Below are 19,643 nucleotides of genomic sequence, written 5' to 3'. Positions count from 1 at the left end.
TTAAAAATTTATAAAATGTTCAATTTTGTATCCTAAGAATTGAAAATTTAAAACAAGATTCCACGTAAGTAATTATCTGTTACCAAAAAATCTAAAAAATACATTTACGCAGTTTATTTTTATAGTCATTTTAAGTACAAATTTGGACGAAATTACATATTAAAAACCTAGGATAACTATTTTAGTTATTTTGTTGTGATTGTATAATATTATTCGTGGGTACTTGAAACTTCTAAAGTATACTATTATATATCTATGATAGTACGACGGTTTTTTGTTGATGTATAACGCGTTATAAGTACCTAATAAATATTATGATATGATTAATTTGGAATTTATTATAGGTACCTAATATAATATTATGTCTTATACCTAGACTAACATACCGTCTCCGCTCAGAATCGTTTTTCTTATACAATGATATTATATCATTGAATTCAAATTTAATACCATCCATTATACAGTGACCCACTTGTAACCTACTGTACAGCAGAGCGAAATCCACTTACCCACCTTTTTTATCATTAATTTTCTCTGACGACATATATAAGAATTCTGCCCGCCCTGCACACCACGGAGTGCCAGTACGTGCCGATTTCTTAATTCGTGATCGCACCTATTTGTCGATGACAATGATTTTATTGGGGATGTTCGATTTCTACAAGCGACGGTCTAGCCGTTATTTATTACTGTGTAAGATTTTAGTTTATAATTATAATGATATGTGAGCATATCATTACACCTGTGCAAGCGGTATAACAATTTGAATCCAGAAAAATGTCCTTGTACAGCCTCACAAAAAATCATTTTCATTTTCATTTGAAACTTGAGTGCGGATTTCGTTATTTCGGATCTTGTTAGATTCACATTAATTAGGAGAAGTGCAGTGAAGATTTTCAGAATTTTATATTTAATAGTTAATTTACTACAGAACATTAAAAAAATTTTATTGGGCGTTTTTTTAATGTTTTTCAGCTATACAGCTTTGTAGTGAATTAACGATTAGAAATAAAGTTCTGAAAATCTTCACTGCACTTATCTAGCCAATCTGAATCTAACAAGACCCCTAACAACAAAATCCGTTCTCCAATTTCGGAAATCTACCTCGTTAAATGAAAATCTAGCAAAAATAACTTTTTTTTTATCTGTGAAAAAAAAATGTAATTCCACATTTAGCATTTACTTGATAATCCTTTTTTAATGAGTTATCGACCAAATTTCTAGCTACCGTAAAACGGAGTAACTTTGACCCACTGTTGGAATTTTAAATACTTCTGTAAGCTGTGACAAGACGTGTGACTATCATCAAACTATTAACTAACAACACTGGTAACTGAATGTAATAACATTTTTTCCGCTATCACTTCTTGTTAAAAATAAATATTATTTTTATTTTTACCTTTTTGTGTACCGTAAAAGTGACCTCTTTTAACTTTTGTTTGATTCGAACAGATTTAATCGTCATAGATTTCTATAACTCTGATAAATTCTCACATTTATAGTAGGTACTAATAAGGTATTTATCAAAAATTTAAAATAAAACCAATTTTTCATTTGTTAGAACATGTTTTAAGGTCGGCGTAACTTTTTGCCCCTATGTTATTTGGTGGGCCAAAGTTACGTGGTTTTATTAGACAAACAAAGTTTTTTCGTTAGCCAGAGCTAGAAGATTTTGTTTGATAAATTATCCTTGTTTTTGTTAGATGCAGATATATTTTTTTTAGTAGAAACTGCAAATTTTTTTAATAGGGACTTTATGTATGTTTAAAGTAAATAAAATTTATTTTTTCTAAAAATGGTTGTTTTATTTGGTATTATTGCTTATCTTACCATTAAAATTGAATTAATTACTTCTCAGATACTTGCTAATTAACCTAGCATACTAGCATACTAGCATAGGCTAACTTTAGCCCAAAGTAGGGTGAACGGCAAATCTAAAGCGATATTTTGAGGTGAGACAAATGAGATTACCCATTCCCGGGTAACTTAGGAAACTTTTTTTGATGTTTAAAAATTTAAAAAATTAGAAATTACATTCCGCAGAGGGCATGTCTGAACCCACACAATTATGTCAATTTTTTTTAATTTTTTTTTTAATTTAGTCCTGAAGTTGAAAAATGCTGAAAAATGGTACAAAGTTACCCTGTTTTACGGTATCACAGACCATAGTGAGGAGAAAATTAAAAAATAGAACTCGAGACTGTAAGTTCACGCCAACGTTTGTATGGATTCAATGGTTATACCGCTTGGGTGTGATATCAAATCTCTCACATTAATATTTTATATTAAAGCTAACTAAATTACCCACCTACTCATCATTACTGAATTACATTTTTATTATTTTCCTATTTAACACAAATTCTTGAAGTTTTCAAAATACAAAGTATTTTCCTTTTCTACCATACTTACTTGATTAAAAATCAAGTAAAAATGTGAAGTTCCACATCTTTTTCACTAATATTAAATGCTTTTAATTAATAATAATGCCATAAGGCAATTATTGCAGACTACGTCTCGTGAGTATGGCCAGACAAGTATATTATATTATATTCTATTTTTAAAATGAGGTAGTTATTTATAACTGATATTGGTAATGGTAATATATAGGTATTTGTTTATTGTTACATTCCTCAGATTGTTTAAACTGCTAACTGCTACACAAGTAAAAGTATTTTACAGTTAGGCATATCAACAAACTTAAGTAATAAATGATTTCAGTTGGAAAATTAACCATTCAATTCAGAAATATTATACATCTTCTACTTATGTTTTAGTATAATTTTATTTTTACATACTACACGTAACTTGTAAGTAAAATAGTATTATAATATTAGGTAAATACAAGCCATATACCATAAAATTGTTAGTTTCTTTTTGCTTTTCTTAATTATATTTTATTTTTCATAAATTATGTTAACTCAATAGCTTAAAGATTTTATTTTATTAGTATTTTTTTTTAGTGTCAGTCAACAAAATTGAAAATATACAAGGTAAAATTGTAATTCAAATTGACATAAAATGTCTTTAAATCTGAAAAAATTGTACATTGAATTATATAGAAATGTTTATTTATTCTTGAGCGATTGCACTTGTCTGACCAGCAGTTTCATAATAATAATGATGATAACTAAAAAAATCATATTTATGAAAATGGCTTTCAGGGTACCTATAAAAACAATTTGTATACTCCAATGATCATAGTTTATCCAAATATGAATAATATGATTAGATAGATGTATATACATCATAATATGTATTTGAACAATGAATATACAAGGAATAGAACATAAATATTAATGTTATATAGTAAATCTTCACACAAGTTCTATATTTCGTCAATACAATATTCATTACAAAAACGGAATATAAATTGTAAAAATAATTAATTCATAACTAAAACCTACTTATAGTGCAAGTGGCCACAAAACTTGGGGTAAAAATTTGGTAAACCAAGTTCTCTTTCTAAATTAGCTGGTAGTTACTTTAATTTTTGCATTAAAATTATAAATCATAGCCTAGATTACTCGGTAGCCACATGCCCTAAAACTACATTAATTATGTACTTAAAACTAATTCTTCATTATGATTAACAATAACATTAAAATAGTTATATATTATGTACATATGACATAGTACATAATATGTACTACAAGTTTATGCTAAAATTTAATTTATGAACATGATAAAATAATTTAAAATACTTACAAACGCACACAGTTCATTATTGATTTAGTTTTTATGGGTAAATATTCTATTCAAACTAAGAAAAATGTAATCAGTCTATCTTCTATTTTGAATTAATTCTAAAAGTTATATTTGGGTTGTTTTGACAATGAGGAAGACCACAACATTTTTATATGGCAAGTTGGTTCTCAAAATTACTGCATTCATTGAAATAAAAAAAAGTAAGGAAAAAGATGATTTAAGCAATTATTTTACAAAGCAAAATAAATATGAAAATTAAAATTAAAACTACTAAAGAATTGTTGGTTAATATTGCACCATTTTATGATGTGATTATTTAAAAATCTAAAATATATTATATAATATAGCTAACTTAAGTTAATATTTTATTAGTTAATGTAAATATATACAATATAATATAATGGCAATATTTTTACGCTTTATGTTATTTACATTATCATAACATATTTTTCCAGCGTAGGTAATGAATTACAACTACGCTGGTAACAATGCTTCAGCATAAAAAAATATACTAAAATTACTTGTTTGATACAATCACCTAAATCTAATCCTAGAGTTGATTTAAAATAATAGTATTCTCTATACATAGGGCACGCTCACACACTTAAGCATTTATAAACATTGTAGTTTTATATAATTTTATATTTCAAATAGCTAAAAAAATTATGACAACATTTAGTAAAAGATAATAAAGTAATAAGTATAATTTCCAATACACGCGAAAAATCATGATAAATCATATATTCAAAATAAACAAAAAAAAAATTATTAAATGTCGTCAGAGCATTACTACATTTACAACAAAAAGTGTAAAATTAAATAAATATTTAATGTAAAATCAATCAACCTTCAATGGATATTCATTTAATTTTTAGTGTTTCAAGATTTAAAAATTGGGTTGACCTTAATTACACAAGAATATTAATTAGAACGAATACCAGACATACTCTCATCAATCATACTTACCTGAGCCTAAGAAGCATATTATTTTAAAGACACATTCATTTTTATTTCTTAATGTACTTAATACTTTTAGTAGATTACGTAAAATTCTAGCATACATTTAGCTATATATAAATCATATTTAACGGTTATTATATTTAAACAGTATTTTAATATTCTTCTTTAGTTTACTGAACTGAATAAAAAATTGTGTATATAGGTTAATATAATGGTATATTATTATCTATAGTTTTATTAAATCAAAATCAATTTTTATGAAATACATATGAAATTGATGAAATCAATTAATAATAATATTTAATTTTATGAAGCCAGCAATATATTTAATTTTATATTGTATAATCGATACTGTTTAAAAAATGTCTAATATTCGCATATTATTTACGAGACAAATTTATCTTCAAATTAGGATTTGAAGTATTGAAATGTTTAAGGATTTTCAATTTAATATAACATATTAATTTTATTTAACTTATAAGATATAATATTATGTATTTTTCAGTTAAAAAAAAAAAACTGAATACTTTACAGTTTATTATAATTGTTAATTTATACTGTTAAGTCTAAAATTATTATTAATTTAATTGTACTACCTAAATGTGTAATCATTTTTTTTTTTTAAATTAATTGTATATTGTGTCATTATGCTTCAAAGGCACAGTCCAAGAAGCCAAAGTACAATAGTATCACTGCCCAAGTAAAAAATTCATGGTAATAACACACCAAAATAATATTAATTCAATAATTTCAAATCACAAGTCTGAAAATTTAATGAGATCATCATCGGTTCTCACACATATCATCAATATGCTGATAGTGATATCAATAGTTTTGCGCGCAACAGTTAAGCAATTATAACTTTAAATATACGTATATATGATCACAAACGAGATGGGTTCGTTGCTCAGAGGTGTCCATATTTTTAATAAAATCAAACATAAACGAAATTGTAAATGTAGTAATAAATAAAATGTTTAAATAAAACAAAACCAACGAAAATCATATTTTTCCGACAAAAAAATCCAATTATTAATCTATGAAATAAAAAAAAAAGCAAAATAAATAAAAATGAATGACGATTTCAATGAGAAAAATAATAAATAAAAATTTTCAGCGAAAAAAAACAGAACGAAACTGTAAATAAAAAAAAGTCGTCATGTCCGAACTGCAAGAAGTTTACGTGACTGCGGCTAATAGGCTAGCGGCGGTTGGCGGGGGAAGATGGAGGTTTGGAGGCGGAGGAAGAACAGGCAGTCCAACTTGTGTGCCCACACTGACAGAGTGCTGGGGCATTGGATGGGGCTGATGCAGGCCGATCATTTCCGACACGTTCTCTTGCTTCATCAAGTGTTTCAACATGAACGAAGCATTGGTGCCGTGGTCTTTTGTAAATTGTCCAGACTGGAATTGTTGTTTAGTATTGGTGTGACTGCGCCGGTGCGACACTAAATGTCCTTTGCACATGAAATCCTTGGGGCACAAATCACACCGGAACGGACGATCGGCCGGCATGCCCTTCTGATGGGACCTCTGATGGAACAGGAGGTTGCCCTTGAGGCGGAACGCCTTGCCGCAGTCGGTGCACACGTACGGACAATCGCGGGGATGGGTCAACATGTGTTCGAGCAACGGTTCCTTGGCAGAGAACACCTCGGAGCAGATGATACAATTGTACTCTGCCCCCGGCGCGTGCTGGCGCACGTGACGTTTCAGATGTTCTTTGCGTGCAAAGGTTCGATTACAGAATTCGCAAGCGTGTGGCGACTCGCCTGTGTGAATACGAATATGACAAGTAAGATGTTCTTTGCGCGTAAACGTTTTAGGACAAAAATGACATCGGTGTGGTGACTCACCAGTGTGCTGACGGATGTGGTTGGTCAGGTTCTCTTTTCTGGTGAACGACTTCATGCAGAATGTGCACTTGTGTGGCGATTCGCCGGTGTGCCGCCTGATGTGGTTAACCAGATGATCTTTACGCGTGAACGCCTTCGGACAGTACTGGCACGGGAACGGCGTTTCTCCTGTGTGTTGACGCTCGTGGTAAACCATGTGGTCTTTACGCGTGAATGATTTCGAGCAGTAATTGCAGTGGTGAGGTGTTTCACCTACACAGTGGACCAAACAAAAACCCATGTCAATCAATCGAACACACGCACACACACGCAAACACACACACTGAACATTTAAGTAAGTATATATGTATATATATATTTGTATAAAAAAAAAGGTAACTTATTTTAGTGCCCACTTAAGACTAACACCACCAACCCGATTGCAAAAGGTCACGTTAATAGGCTTGCTCACACATTCCTCTTCTATCTTTTTTAAAAATTTTTATCACGAAACTTGTAATAAATAAATATAATTAATATTATAATTATATATACACATATACACTTATGTATGTGTAATATTATATATACCTGCATACATGAATACATACATACATAAATTTATATATATATATGTATAAATATTTTTTAATATTGTAAGTTAAATGGGTTTTGATTTGGTCCACACTAACATTTAGCACAATATTGTGCAGAAATCTACCAGTTAATATGCAAGGAATTCTATTTAGGGACCTTAATAATTTTGCAAAACAATTGAAACTGTTTAAAAAATATGTTTATTTAGACAACAATGGTACACCTGCAAATCACTTTTTCACAAATTGGGCTGTTAAATCTTATTTGTAACAAACACAAAAGCTTTAAGTTTTGGAGACACAGAACAACAAAATTAACATAAAATAGTTATTTCCCCTTGTTGACGAGAATCAATACAATGAATATACTATACACATAATATTAATTTAATTTTATATATTATTCAAAACAATTAAGACTTCAAATTGAGTCTCTTTATAGAAATATTTTATTATTTACAGGATTAAAAAGTAAACTATAATTCAAGTTATGATAATAATAGTGACATTATTAAGAATTTTGATGTTCTAGATATCTGCTTTTTAGCCCTCCTAAAATTACATAATATGCTATTTTTACCCTGAAATACTGTATGAAAATCTTTTATTTGGTTAGGCGTACCATTTGTTGCCTATAGGCGTAACCGACAATTTGGAAACCCCCTGTTAAAATGGATAAATGATAGGCATTAACCATTGAGTTCAGAGTCTAATCCTGACAAAAGTTTCGTGTCATAAATGGGCACATAAAATAAGAACATTTTTTTTAAAGAGATGTTGAATAATAAGTCATATATTGTTACTTAGACTATAAATAGCATGTTATTAAATAATTTATCTTCTATAATTTTGTATATATACGTGTATATACATATACATAAATACACACACAATATATATATATATATATATATATATATATATACACACACACACAAATAATACACATTTTGTGTGCAAGTGCTATAAAAATTTTGCCTGGCATAAAGATTGGGGAAACAAATCACAGTTTATATGTTGTGTGCGATCACAAAATAAATGAAAAACTTATAAACTAATAAATAAATCTTGATGCTTAATTATATATATAATATTGTGTAAAATGGAATAATTAAATAAATAAAAACCTAAAACATAAAAAAATTAAAAAATAAAAACCAAAGAAGTAATGATTTCTACATAGTAAAATTAATAATTTATTAATATTTACATAAGACTGGAAAATGATTAAGGTAATATAATTATAAAAATAAATCAATGTTAAATATTGTTACCTTTACCAATTAATAATAGTCTAAGATAAAATATTATAAATAAACATATACATTAAGGACTTACAGATTAAAATTAAAGACTAAAAAGATATTTAACTGTTAATAATCATGAAATTATTAAAAAAAATTATACACAATTTTCTGTAACTTATACATAAAGAAAAAATTCTAACATTAACTCAATGCATTAGATTTCATATTAATGTTAGCTTATTCTATGATAATATATTTTTATTAAATAGACAATAATATTATATTCATTAAATAGATACAAAATATATATATTTATATAATATATATTGATAACTTTTATATCAAAGAATGATATTTGATTTATAAATCTATTTCATAACTTTTAATTTAATATTCTTAATTTTATGATATGAAACTGTCTATTATTTTTAAAAACGAGTTATCTTAGCGAACAAGAACACCAAACTTGACCTATTGAAAATTAAGAAATGTATTTTATTCTTATTCAAATCTTCTAATTTTTCAATAATTTATCTATGTTACAGCTGCTAATAAACTAGCTCTAGAATGTGGAGTCATGTGCTCATTATTCTGAGGTGATGGTAAAGTAACCTGCGTTCCCACACTAACTAACTGAGCAGCCTGAATGCTAGTTCCATCTTGCTGTTGTTGATGTAAAGTTATTAATTCAGGTCCATCACCTTCTTGTTTTACCAAACCTTTGAGTACAAATGAACCATTACTTATCTGAATAGTAGCAGGGAAATGAGAATTTTTTTCTGTATTACGCCTATGAGACATATCATATTGAATGGGTCGTTCAGCTTGATTAGTTAACTGATGTATATTAACTAATTCTCCTTCTTCTTTACCATTCTTAATGACAAAAGAATTATTTCCAATTATTTGAATTGTGGCTGGGAATGAAGTTTGAACTTTTGGGTTTGTATGGCTACGGCGATGTGAAACTAGATGGCCTTTAAACATGAAATCTTTAGGACATAGATCACACTGAAATGGTCTATCCATGGGCATACCTTTTTGGTGGGAACGTAAATGAAACAAAAGATTTCCTTTTAGCCTGAATGATTTCCCACAATCTGTACATACATAAGGGTAATCTTGTGGGTGGGATGCCATATGTTCAAGCAATTGCTCCTTAGTGGGCATAGTTTCATCACATATAAGACAATTATACTCAGAACCGGGAATATGCTGGCGCATGTGGCGCTTTAAATGTTCTTTACGTGTAAAAGTACGATTACAGAATTCACAGGCATGTGGAGACTCGCCCGTATGAATACGAATATGACAAGTAAGGTGTTCTTTACGCGTGAAGGTTTTAGGACAAAAGTGACATCGGTGTGGTGACTCACCCGTATGTTGGCGGATGTGATTGGTCAGATGCTCCTTTCTCGTAAACACTTTTAAACAATAAGTGCATTTGTGTGGTGACTCGCCTGTATGACGTCTGACGTGGTTCACCAAATGGTCCTTGCGAGTGAAAGCCTTTGGACAGTACTGGCACGGGAACGGCGTTTCCCCTGTGTGTTGACGCTCGTGGTAAACCATGTGATCTTTACGCGTGAACGATTTTGGGCAGTAATTGCAGTGGTGAGGAGTTTCACCTATACAGTGGACCAATAAACATATTAGCTAAATGTCAAAAGACAAAAAACTCTTTTTTAGTTTAAGTTACCTCATAAAAAAATGTTTATTTTTCATGTAAATTTAAGAAGTCTTCAGAGTAATATAAAAAACAGAAGACTTAGACTAATGAATTTTTATTGGTCCACTATATACCAATTACACTAGAGCGCTAATAATATCAATACTTATTTCTTAATACTTCCTATATATATTTTTTTAAAATACAATACCAAAAGTGTTGTATAAACCTATTTTGCTTGTTTTATTCTAATTCAGAAGTCAGGACATAGACAAATATTATTGACACGCACACAACATTATTGATTAGGTTACTAACCAATATCTTCCTAATAAAATAAGGCATTTGTGAAACAAAATAAATGAACTCAAATTAAATACCATCATATGTTTCGGTTCATTATTTTTGTCGGATACGCTTAAAATAAACAAAATTAAAACAAACAGGCACCTGAACGAAAATGAAACAATTTAAAACTATCAACCAATAAAAATATATATAAAATTTTTTTTTTTAAAAAAAACGGAAAAGAAAACTCAATGGAACGAAAAAAAAACAAAAAAAAAACAATAATAAAAAAAAAACGGGAAGAATGTAATCTTAAAGAGCAATACAACTTACGATAAGTAGAAGGACCAGGCTCCATGTTCATAGAATATTCGGCAGCGTTTTGTATACCACCTATAAACCGTTCATATTTTTCAAAGAACTAGACTACTGAAGTAAGTACATCAAAACATCAAAATTGTAAACAAATTTTGTATCTCGGTGACACACAACCCTTGGAACTATTATGGGCAAATTTAATTATTTTATACATGGTATTTTAACCTACGAACCAAATAAATAGAAATTTGAAAATATTTTGTTAATCCGCAATTTTACTAAGTTAATTATCTGATATGATTCGTTTTATAGCCATGAGATTTTAACCTCAACGACTAATATTTATAATTTAATTAAATTAATTAAAATAAACATAGACTAATTTACTAACACAATATCATGCAAAAAAAACATATTTCTCATCCTAAAAATATGTTTTATGTCATAGAATATAAGTAATCATCCTAAATCACATAAATGATTAATGTTGTTTATAACGTGCAATCATTTGATTGAACTGAAATTCCAGAATAATGTTTAAAATTACCATAGGAAATAAATTCAAACATAATTTCCTTAAAGAACTAACAAAACAAACAAAATATAGCGCTCTAGTGCAATTGAAAACTACAAACTAATTATATATATTTAATCAATTATTGTTCAGATCAAGTGTAAGAATAATGAAAATAATGCAAATCAAGTTCTTTTTTGTCTTCCAATTCTTATAATAAAAAATAGAGTACGACTACCAAAATTATATAAAAAAAATTGAGATTCATTATTGATGAGAAAAATACCTTTTTTATTATTATTCAGAACAATGAAAATTTAAAACAATAACTGATGATACTTAATTTTAAATTGAATAAATTATTCAATAATGCAAAACTGTTTAACTCGGTTAATGTAGAGCACTTAAGCAACAGATAGTAAAATGTAATCCATCAGTTTAACTATAATTATTTCAATGATTGCATAAAATGTATCAAAGATATACATTATATGGTTAACAGAAAATATAATAAATTGGATAATGACTATTAAATTATTGTACATTAACTACAGGTATAGTTTAACTATAAAATAAATCGATTAATAAATAGGTATTGTAAATAATAACTATTTAAGAAATATTTTTCCAACTTTAAACCACTTTTGAAAATATTATTTTGATAGAATAGAGCAAGATCAATATGTAGGATCTTTTGTATAATATAATATATAATATTTATATTATAAACAATGTTAGCGTTAATTACTTTGAGCAAGAATATTAAAAATGTATGTATAAATATTAGAAACTAAAACAACAAATGGACCTAAAAATTATAATTTAGAAAAATACCTTATAATAAGTACCAAGGGTTGTGCAATTCCAAATTGTTACACTAGAATTTCGCAAATATAAATAGACGACAATGACCACTTTAAGACAAAAGTTAAAAGAAAAATGCAGCAAATATGAATATTATCCCAGTAGTAATATCCATGACATAGTCAAATATTGAAGATGAACACAATAATTCAACACATCCTATATACACCTACCTAACTCATCACAGAATAAAATATTTTCAATTAGAACCAACAATTAATGAAATAACATTTCAATATAATTTATCCTGAATTCATATACATATACACGTTAGTACTTCTGTAAATGTACACGTATATACACACACGCACACAAAATTATAAACAAAAACAAAACAAACTGATTAGAAGACTATAACTATTCAAATTACTGATTAATAATTAAAACCAATGATTTAATACAATATAGAAGAGTAATAAGATGGTAGGTAGGTATAATAATTGTTTTTTTTTTTTGACCAATTGAATGAATCCAAAAATAGAAAAACATTGAAGTGAACATATTTCTTACACTCTATCTTTTAAATAAAATTGTATAAAAAATAAAATAATTAAATATATATATTTAGATAATGGACGTCTTAGTGTCTAAATTTATGTTTAAGCAAAATAAATTAAAATGGTAATTTCTAAATTATACATACCAGTATGTTGTCTCACATGATTAACCAAATGTTCTTTGCGTGTAAATGTTTTGGCGCAATAGTCACATCTATGTGGTGTTTCACCTGTATGCCACATTACATGATTTTTGAAATGATCTTTTCTGGAGAAATATTTTCCACATATGTCACAATGAAATGGCGAATCAGTGATATGGGTTCTGCGTTCACCACTTGAACCAGATATTTGGGTACCACCTGATGCACTACTCGGTGCGGTCGCTACCGCCGCTCCTCCCAGTTGTAACATGAGACTAGAGCCTGTGATGTGTGTACGGCGTTCATTATTACCATTTGTCTGATTATTACCAGATGAACCTCCTTGACCTGAACCAACAGCAGCTGCAGCTCCTCCAAGTTGAAGCATAAGACTAGAGCATACTTTTGTGGGATCACCTTAAAAAATGTAACTTTGTTGAAAACAGTTCTTTAATTTGTAAGTGTTGTTTGTTTGATAACAATATTATATACTTTTGTTTATATATTAATTAATAACTTACTGAATGTACCCCAATTGACTCTATGCTGAAGCAATTCTAAATCAGACACTGAAGTTGGAGGTGTGAAATGAGCATGTGCAGGCTGTGGTGGACCATCCATATTTTGATGATGTTCTCCGCTTCGATCTCTATTTATGCTCATATTTTCTGGTGGCATTGGGACCCTTAATTCACTAGCTTTCAGCACTTCAGTCATGTTAATCTGAGCAAAACAGATCATAAGTTGAAAACCCTTTAATACAAACAAAAAACAAAATTCTATGATAAACTAAAATATTCTTTCTGAATGTAGACAGAGTCGATAAATTAATAATCTGAATGACCCAATGGGTTCATATTATTCTCAAGCATATGAAAAATCAAAATAATTAAATGCTCCAATTCTAATAATTTAATTATTTACTATAGGTAAATATAATGATTTTCGTTTGTGTATAATTTATTTTACTTTTACCTTCTAACAAGTAGGTACAATATATTATATATTTTGATGACTGAATATTTTTCCTCCAAAAATTTAATGCAAATTATTATGAGTAAATAATATTAAAACACGTTCAAAAGTCACTCGAACTATTTTACGTTTAACATGTAAGGTAAAATAAATTTAATGTTAGTATAGGTTAGATTGTTGTAATTATTGTATGATTTAAGACTAAATGTTGAACTTAGATTAATTAATTTTAGGGTGGATAGAAACATGCTGAATAACTACATTCCAGAACCTTGAAGCCAGTATATAAAATTCCAATCAACATTTATTTGGCTAATGATGTGTTTATTTCAAGTTAGAAAAAAAAATGAAGGATTCAAATTTTATTTTAAGTTATAGTGATGGAGTTGCAACAAAAGGCTACCCTAATAAATAGAAAAAAACATTTTTGTGTTGAACTATGTTGAAAACAAAATTGAATAGAATATATGAAAAAACATGGTTTTATGTTTTAAAACTTCAAAAATTATTTTTATTCACAATTAAACCAAATTAATACTTAGTGATGTTATGAACTGTTCGATTTTCGAACCGAACCGAACTAAAAATTGCAAATAGTTGAACCGAACCAAATACCTAATAGTTCGGTTCGACAATCGATCCAGAGAATTTAAAAACAAGTCGACGATCGTACGATCCAACATTATTATTGTAATAAATAATAATAATTATTATTTATTGTGCGTTTCACCGAGCCCACCGTGATACAACTTCACTACACCAGTTGGTGCAGGGGGGTCTGGAAATTGTTATGTAATAACTGATATTACTAAGATAATCATTAGTTTATAGTAAATACTAAATAGTAAACAATAAATGAATAATACATTTTTAACCTCTGTACTTTTTTAATGTTCGGTTCGAGTTCGATTAAAAATATGTAGGTTCGGATCTGTTTGAGTTTGTTAATTTAACGAGTTTGGTTCGGGTTCAGTTCGACCTTAAAAATCAGGGTTCGTAACATCACCAATAAATAGTATTACTTTTATATTAATATTTCTATTCGCCCACACATGAATTTTTATAGAAACTGAATGATTAAATATATGAATAAAATCAAATTTCAATGATTTTATAAAAGCCCCATATTTTTAACTAATATATGCTGTCGTTATTTCCTTTCCAACAATATAAGATTTTTAATTTAAAAGTGTTTCTATTCACCAGTTATTACAGTACCAAGTGTATATAATAATATAGGAACCCATGAAATAAATAATTAAACAAATTATACCTTTGTAATTAGTAATTATATATTTATAGTTTATACCTGTGATATATGGGTTTAATATGAATATTACTATTTACTACACATGGGTGTGAGTCTCTACAATAACATAGCATGAACACAATATTATAATATTGATTATTATTATTTATTTATTAATGGCAAGATGTGATGCAAATTTAATATGTATTCATCAAGTTTTTAGTTACCTAAATAAAAATAATAATAAGTGTACCTATATTAATAGTAAGAGGTTAACAGAAACAAAAGGAAATTATTATTTTTATAAATAAAACTATTAAATGAAAATAGGTTTTCTGAAAATAACAGGTTGTAATTAAGCGACTATTTAAAAGATACCTATTGTTCATAAGTTGGAAAAAAAATTATAATAGAATGTATTTGAAAAAATGAGCTACCAATATTTTTTAGCTACATTAAGGTAATTAAAAAGGGAATATCGAGGGATATATATACAATATATACCTACAACTAAATAACAATTGGTTAGAAATTTTTTTTTTTTTTAATAACTGACTTTTGGGTTGATATTAGTTACAGGCAATTAAATGTATTAAGACGTAAGATTATTGTAAGGTAAAAAAATACTTAGTATAAAACAGTTATAGAGGCTTGGTGATTGCAATTAGTCACGAAAGTGATCTGAGAGTAAGCACCGGCCGGTACCACTAGTTCCCAGATGGGTGACTACCTGTGTTCTTAGTGACAAACCCTTGCCGTACAGATACACGCGTGCCAAAACCAATCATACCCTACCCCACAGTAACAGGCTAATGACCTCAGTTGTTGAAGCCTTATATAAATAAATTTAAGAAAAAAACAATTATAACCATGAAAATATTAAAAAACAATGCTATATATTAGTAATGAATGGTAGATTCATAAAATTATTGAAAAGTGTTATAAATTATAACTTAGAAAAGATAGATGATTTAGGTATTATAATTATTCTCACCAACAAGGTAGAGAAAATGAAGATGAGCTATCAGTAGGCTTAATATTTTATATTAAATTATTAATACACACATTTTTACTGACAATACACAACATATTATATAAGTATTATAGGCGGATATGAATAAATAAAATGTAAATCATCTAGTACAAGGCCATTACGATTTGCTGCCGTGGACCAAAGGTATTCAATGAAGTTCCAGTACCAATATAGGTACCTACTGTATATAATACTGGAAGATTTGACCAACGATCTACAATTTACATCACCCAGAAATAATTACCTATTATGCTTAAGGCACGTCGAGGTCATCGAGCGCAAAGGCGAAGTACAGCAGTCGTTATCAGCAAATGCTACGACTGGGCTAGTGCCAGAATGCCTCGACTGGACGGTACAACCGCAAGTGAATAAGCGTCTCGCACACACACACACACATATCGCACTTACACGAACATGGTAGGATCAAATTATAAAAACGATATACTATTATGTATATATTGTGTTAGTGTAAGACACAAACACGTCAAATGTACAATATTATGTTTACTGTGTATTACAATATACATGGAGAAAAACGCATAGACATAGGATAGGACGAAGGCACAACAAAATAGGAAAAGCGTTTAACTGAAAAAATTGGGCGCACCGTAAGCGAGACTTAAAAAAATCAATACCCACGGCACAATGCTTGGGCTTGGCCCAGGCGTTGACGCGCGTAACAACTCACAAAAGGCCCCCCCCCCGAGTGTGCCGTTTTGGTTACGTCGTCGACAGACCTGGCGAACCACCGCCACCAATTGTACAACGTAATAATACAACGCCGCGGCCAGCTACGGGCCCGCGAATACGCCGTGACCGGCCAAAATGGCGCTGAGGCCCGGGCCGGTCGTCGCGGGCGTCCGACATTTTGTAAAGTCGCGCGGCGGCAGCGGCGAGACGGCCGTCTACGGGCACGGCTATCGGCCGTGGAACGGGTGAGCCGTCGGGAGACGGGCGCGCAGGGAACGCGGAGCGCACGGCGACGCCGGAGAGTGCGAGCAGGGGTGTGTGTAGACGGGAAAACGTTACGCCGCCGCCACACGACAAAAGGCGGACGGCGGGTAGATGGGAAAAAAGCCCTTCACAACCCTGCCCATCGATGTGCGGCGGGAAACCACCGGTTTTGCTTACCGTATGCCTTCGGAAACGCCGGTGACCGGTGCGGAGACGTCCAGCGCGTTCTAAACGCCCGTTTTGCCGGCGCGGACACTGCTTTTGGACATTATTTGCGGAGGTTTGAGACGGAGAAACGCGTTCGTCGGTGGTGGCACGATCGATTGTGCGGCCATTTTGACGGGCGAGGGGGAATGACGTCACTGCGGGCACGGCGTCGGTTCGATTGTCCGTCTCTGTTGCACTACCGCGGAGGTACCATTGTCTTTGTCCGCCCGCAACGCCACCGCACCGTGCGTGCCGAGGAGGTTAGATAACCAACGGCCGATGCGCAACGTCCTTGCATACGCACTAGCGCACTCTACACTCCGCTGTGGCGGCGTTCTCCGCCGATGACGCGTCCCCCACAACCCGTCTGTCGTTAATATTATTATAATACTATAATATATATATATATATATGTATATGTATTATTATGTAGTCATAGTGGGTGGGCGAGGGTGGCCGTCGCCGTTACGTCTGTTGACTATTATAAACGACTTTCGGTTTTTCAGTTTTTGGTGTTTATGCGGCGCATAATATAAATATATTATAGTGTAACTTTGTGTTGTTATTATTAATATTATTATTATTATTACGCTCTACGTGGCGCTAATTTTCGATTTTCTAGGTACATAATTAATATTACACTGGTTTTATCTTGTATGTATGGTGGGTGACACAAGGTGATATTTATACCACCAAACTTGCACATGAATAAAATTATTGTTATTCAATTCAACATAAAAACCTACAATTATACCTCTGAAAATCTAGAATAGTATTTATAATTTTATGGCTATAGGGTTACTTACATAATAAGATATTAAGATATACGTAATAAGTATTAACTATTAACATTTAATGCTGGTGCCTACAGATGATTAGTATATATTTATACATCGGCTATCACCAATGGGCTATGTTTAGGGTTGCCAGATTTCGAAATTACCAAACCAGGACATCATATTCATTAACCTTTTATTTCCCTTCTATTATAGTTCTATAAATATTTAAATATTTATTACTAATATTGATACGTCTTTTTGTTTGAATGAATTTTGAAAAAAATAAAACGAGGGTAAAAACAATAATAGGTATATATAATATGAATAATAATTTTTAACTTGGTAACTTGGTATACAAATACCTACATTTTTTTTCAAAGTCTTGAATTCAGTAGATTATAGTAGGTAATTTTACTCTAATTCTCTATATTATGATAATACCTATATCACCTTAGTGATGGACTATAACGAAGAATTTGTACTATCGAATAATATTCGATTATTAATACAAACATTCGAATACTGAAATACTAAATAGCATATTTTTTTGAAAATTATTACATCATCCATAGCCTATGAGGGGAATTAACTAAAATAATAATTTTCTATAATATTGTAGTAAGAAATCGATGAATTACTGATCGCAACAATAATTACTTATTATTTAAAAAAATGTAAAACCTAAGTAATTTCAATAGACATGTCGTATTAATATAATGTCTCCAATAAAAACTAAATTGATTCGTTAAATTAACAAATACAGGTGATGTATTATAATATTATGTTTATGCATAAGTATGATAAGACTGGGCAAAAGAGTAAAAATATGTTTCGTGTTGGTATATAGAACATAGGTACATAATTAAATTAATTGTTTGAAAAAAAAATGTAATTTTCCTATCATATAATATTATAACTAGAAGACCATACTACAGTACCAAGGTAGGTAGTAGCTACCTACCTATATATTTATTATTTAACTGCAATTTACAAGCCACAAGGTTAACTCTATATCAAATTATGGACCATATTTCCATAATACCATAATATCAAACTATTCACAAATTAAAATACTCGATTCTTATAATATTATTTTCCATCTATCTATCTATTTATAGTTTATTAAAGATTATCTACAGCAGAACGCAGGTAGAATGTAGAACTTAGACCGCAGATATTTATTATAAAATTGTTCAATTGTTTATGAAGTATTAAGTACAATATTTGACTTTCTTGTAGATATTTATTTTGGAGAAAGGTAGACAAACTTATGAGGAATCTTGCATTACATTTTCAAATCTTAGATTTAAAAAAAAAAAAGGTGGGTAAGTGGATTTCGCTCTGCTGTACAGTAGGTTACAAGTGGGTCACTGTATAATGGATGGTATTAAATTTGAATTCAATGATATAATATCATTGTATAAGAAAAACGATTCTGAGCGGAGACGGTATGTTAGTCTAGGTATAAGACATAATATTATATTAGGTACCTATAATAAATTCCAAATTAATCATATCATAATATTTATTAGGTACTTCTAACGCGTTATACATAAACAAAAAACCGTGGTACTATCATAGATATATAATAGTATACTTTAGAAGTTTCAAGTACCCACGAATAATATTATACAATCACAACAAAATAACTAAAATAGTTATCCTAGGTTTTTAATATGTAATTTCGTCCAAATTTGTACTTAAAATGACTATAAAAATAAACTGCGTAAATGTATTTTTTAGATTTTTTGGTAACAGAATAAATTACTTACGTGGAATCTTGTTTAAATTTTCAATTCTTAGATACGAA

At 29.8% G+C, this 19,643-nt stretch overlaps 1 protein-coding gene across 2 annotated transcripts; it reads right to left on the bottom strand.

Annotated features, from left to right (window-relative positions):
* Positions 1 to 5,775: 5,775 nt before the first annotated feature.
* LOC100163079 (zinc finger protein 260) lies at positions 5,776 to 17,235 on the bottom strand. Of its 2 annotated transcripts, none has more exons than XM_029487904.1 (5): positions 17,025 to 17,235; positions 13,158 to 13,389; positions 12,640 to 13,053; positions 9,290 to 9,971; positions 5,776 to 6,775 (listed from the first exon to the last, which is right to left on the bottom strand). In XM_029487904.1, exons 2-5 carry the CDS (start codon positions 13,375 to 13,377, stop codon positions 5,845 to 5,847), a joined length of 2,247 nt encoding a protein of 748 aa, XP_029343764.1. In that variant the 5' UTR covers positions 13,378 to 13,389; positions 17,025 to 17,235; the 3' UTR covers positions 5,776 to 5,844. The 2 variants fall into 2 exon arrangements, with proteins under 2 accessions (XP_029343764.1, XP_029343763.1); XM_029487903.1 differs by lacking the exon at positions 17,025 to 17,235 and adding an exon at positions 16,138 to 16,978 and having other exon boundaries at positions 5,776 to 6,773; positions 9,720 to 9,971.
* Positions 17,236 to 19,643: the final 2,408 nt, after the last annotated feature.

The sequence above is a fragment of the Acyrthosiphon pisum genome, chromosome A1 (genome assembly GCF_005508785.2).
Source record: "Acyrthosiphon pisum isolate AL4f chromosome A1, pea_aphid_22Mar2018_4r6ur, whole genome shotgun sequence".
Taxonomy (NCBI): Eukaryota; Metazoa; Arthropoda; class Insecta; order Hemiptera; family Aphididae; genus Acyrthosiphon; species Acyrthosiphon pisum.
Note: the sequence above shows the minus strand (reverse complement) of the source record. Positions and strands in the feature narration are given on the sequence as shown.

Bases quoted from the DNA above. Each gene is read 5' to 3' on its own strand.
- LOC100163079 (XM_029487904.1), bottom strand. From the start codon at position 13,377: ATGATCTGTTTTGCTCAGATTAACATGACTGAAGTGCTGAAAGCTAGT. The intron at 13,054-13,157 runs GTAAGTTATTAA...ACATTTTTTAAG, and splicing joins AGTCAATTGGGGTACATTCA to GTGATCCCACAAAAGTATGC. The intron at 9,972-12,639 runs GTATGTATAATT...TCCACTGTATAG, and splicing joins TCATGTGAGACAACATACTG to GTGAAACTCCTCACCACTGC.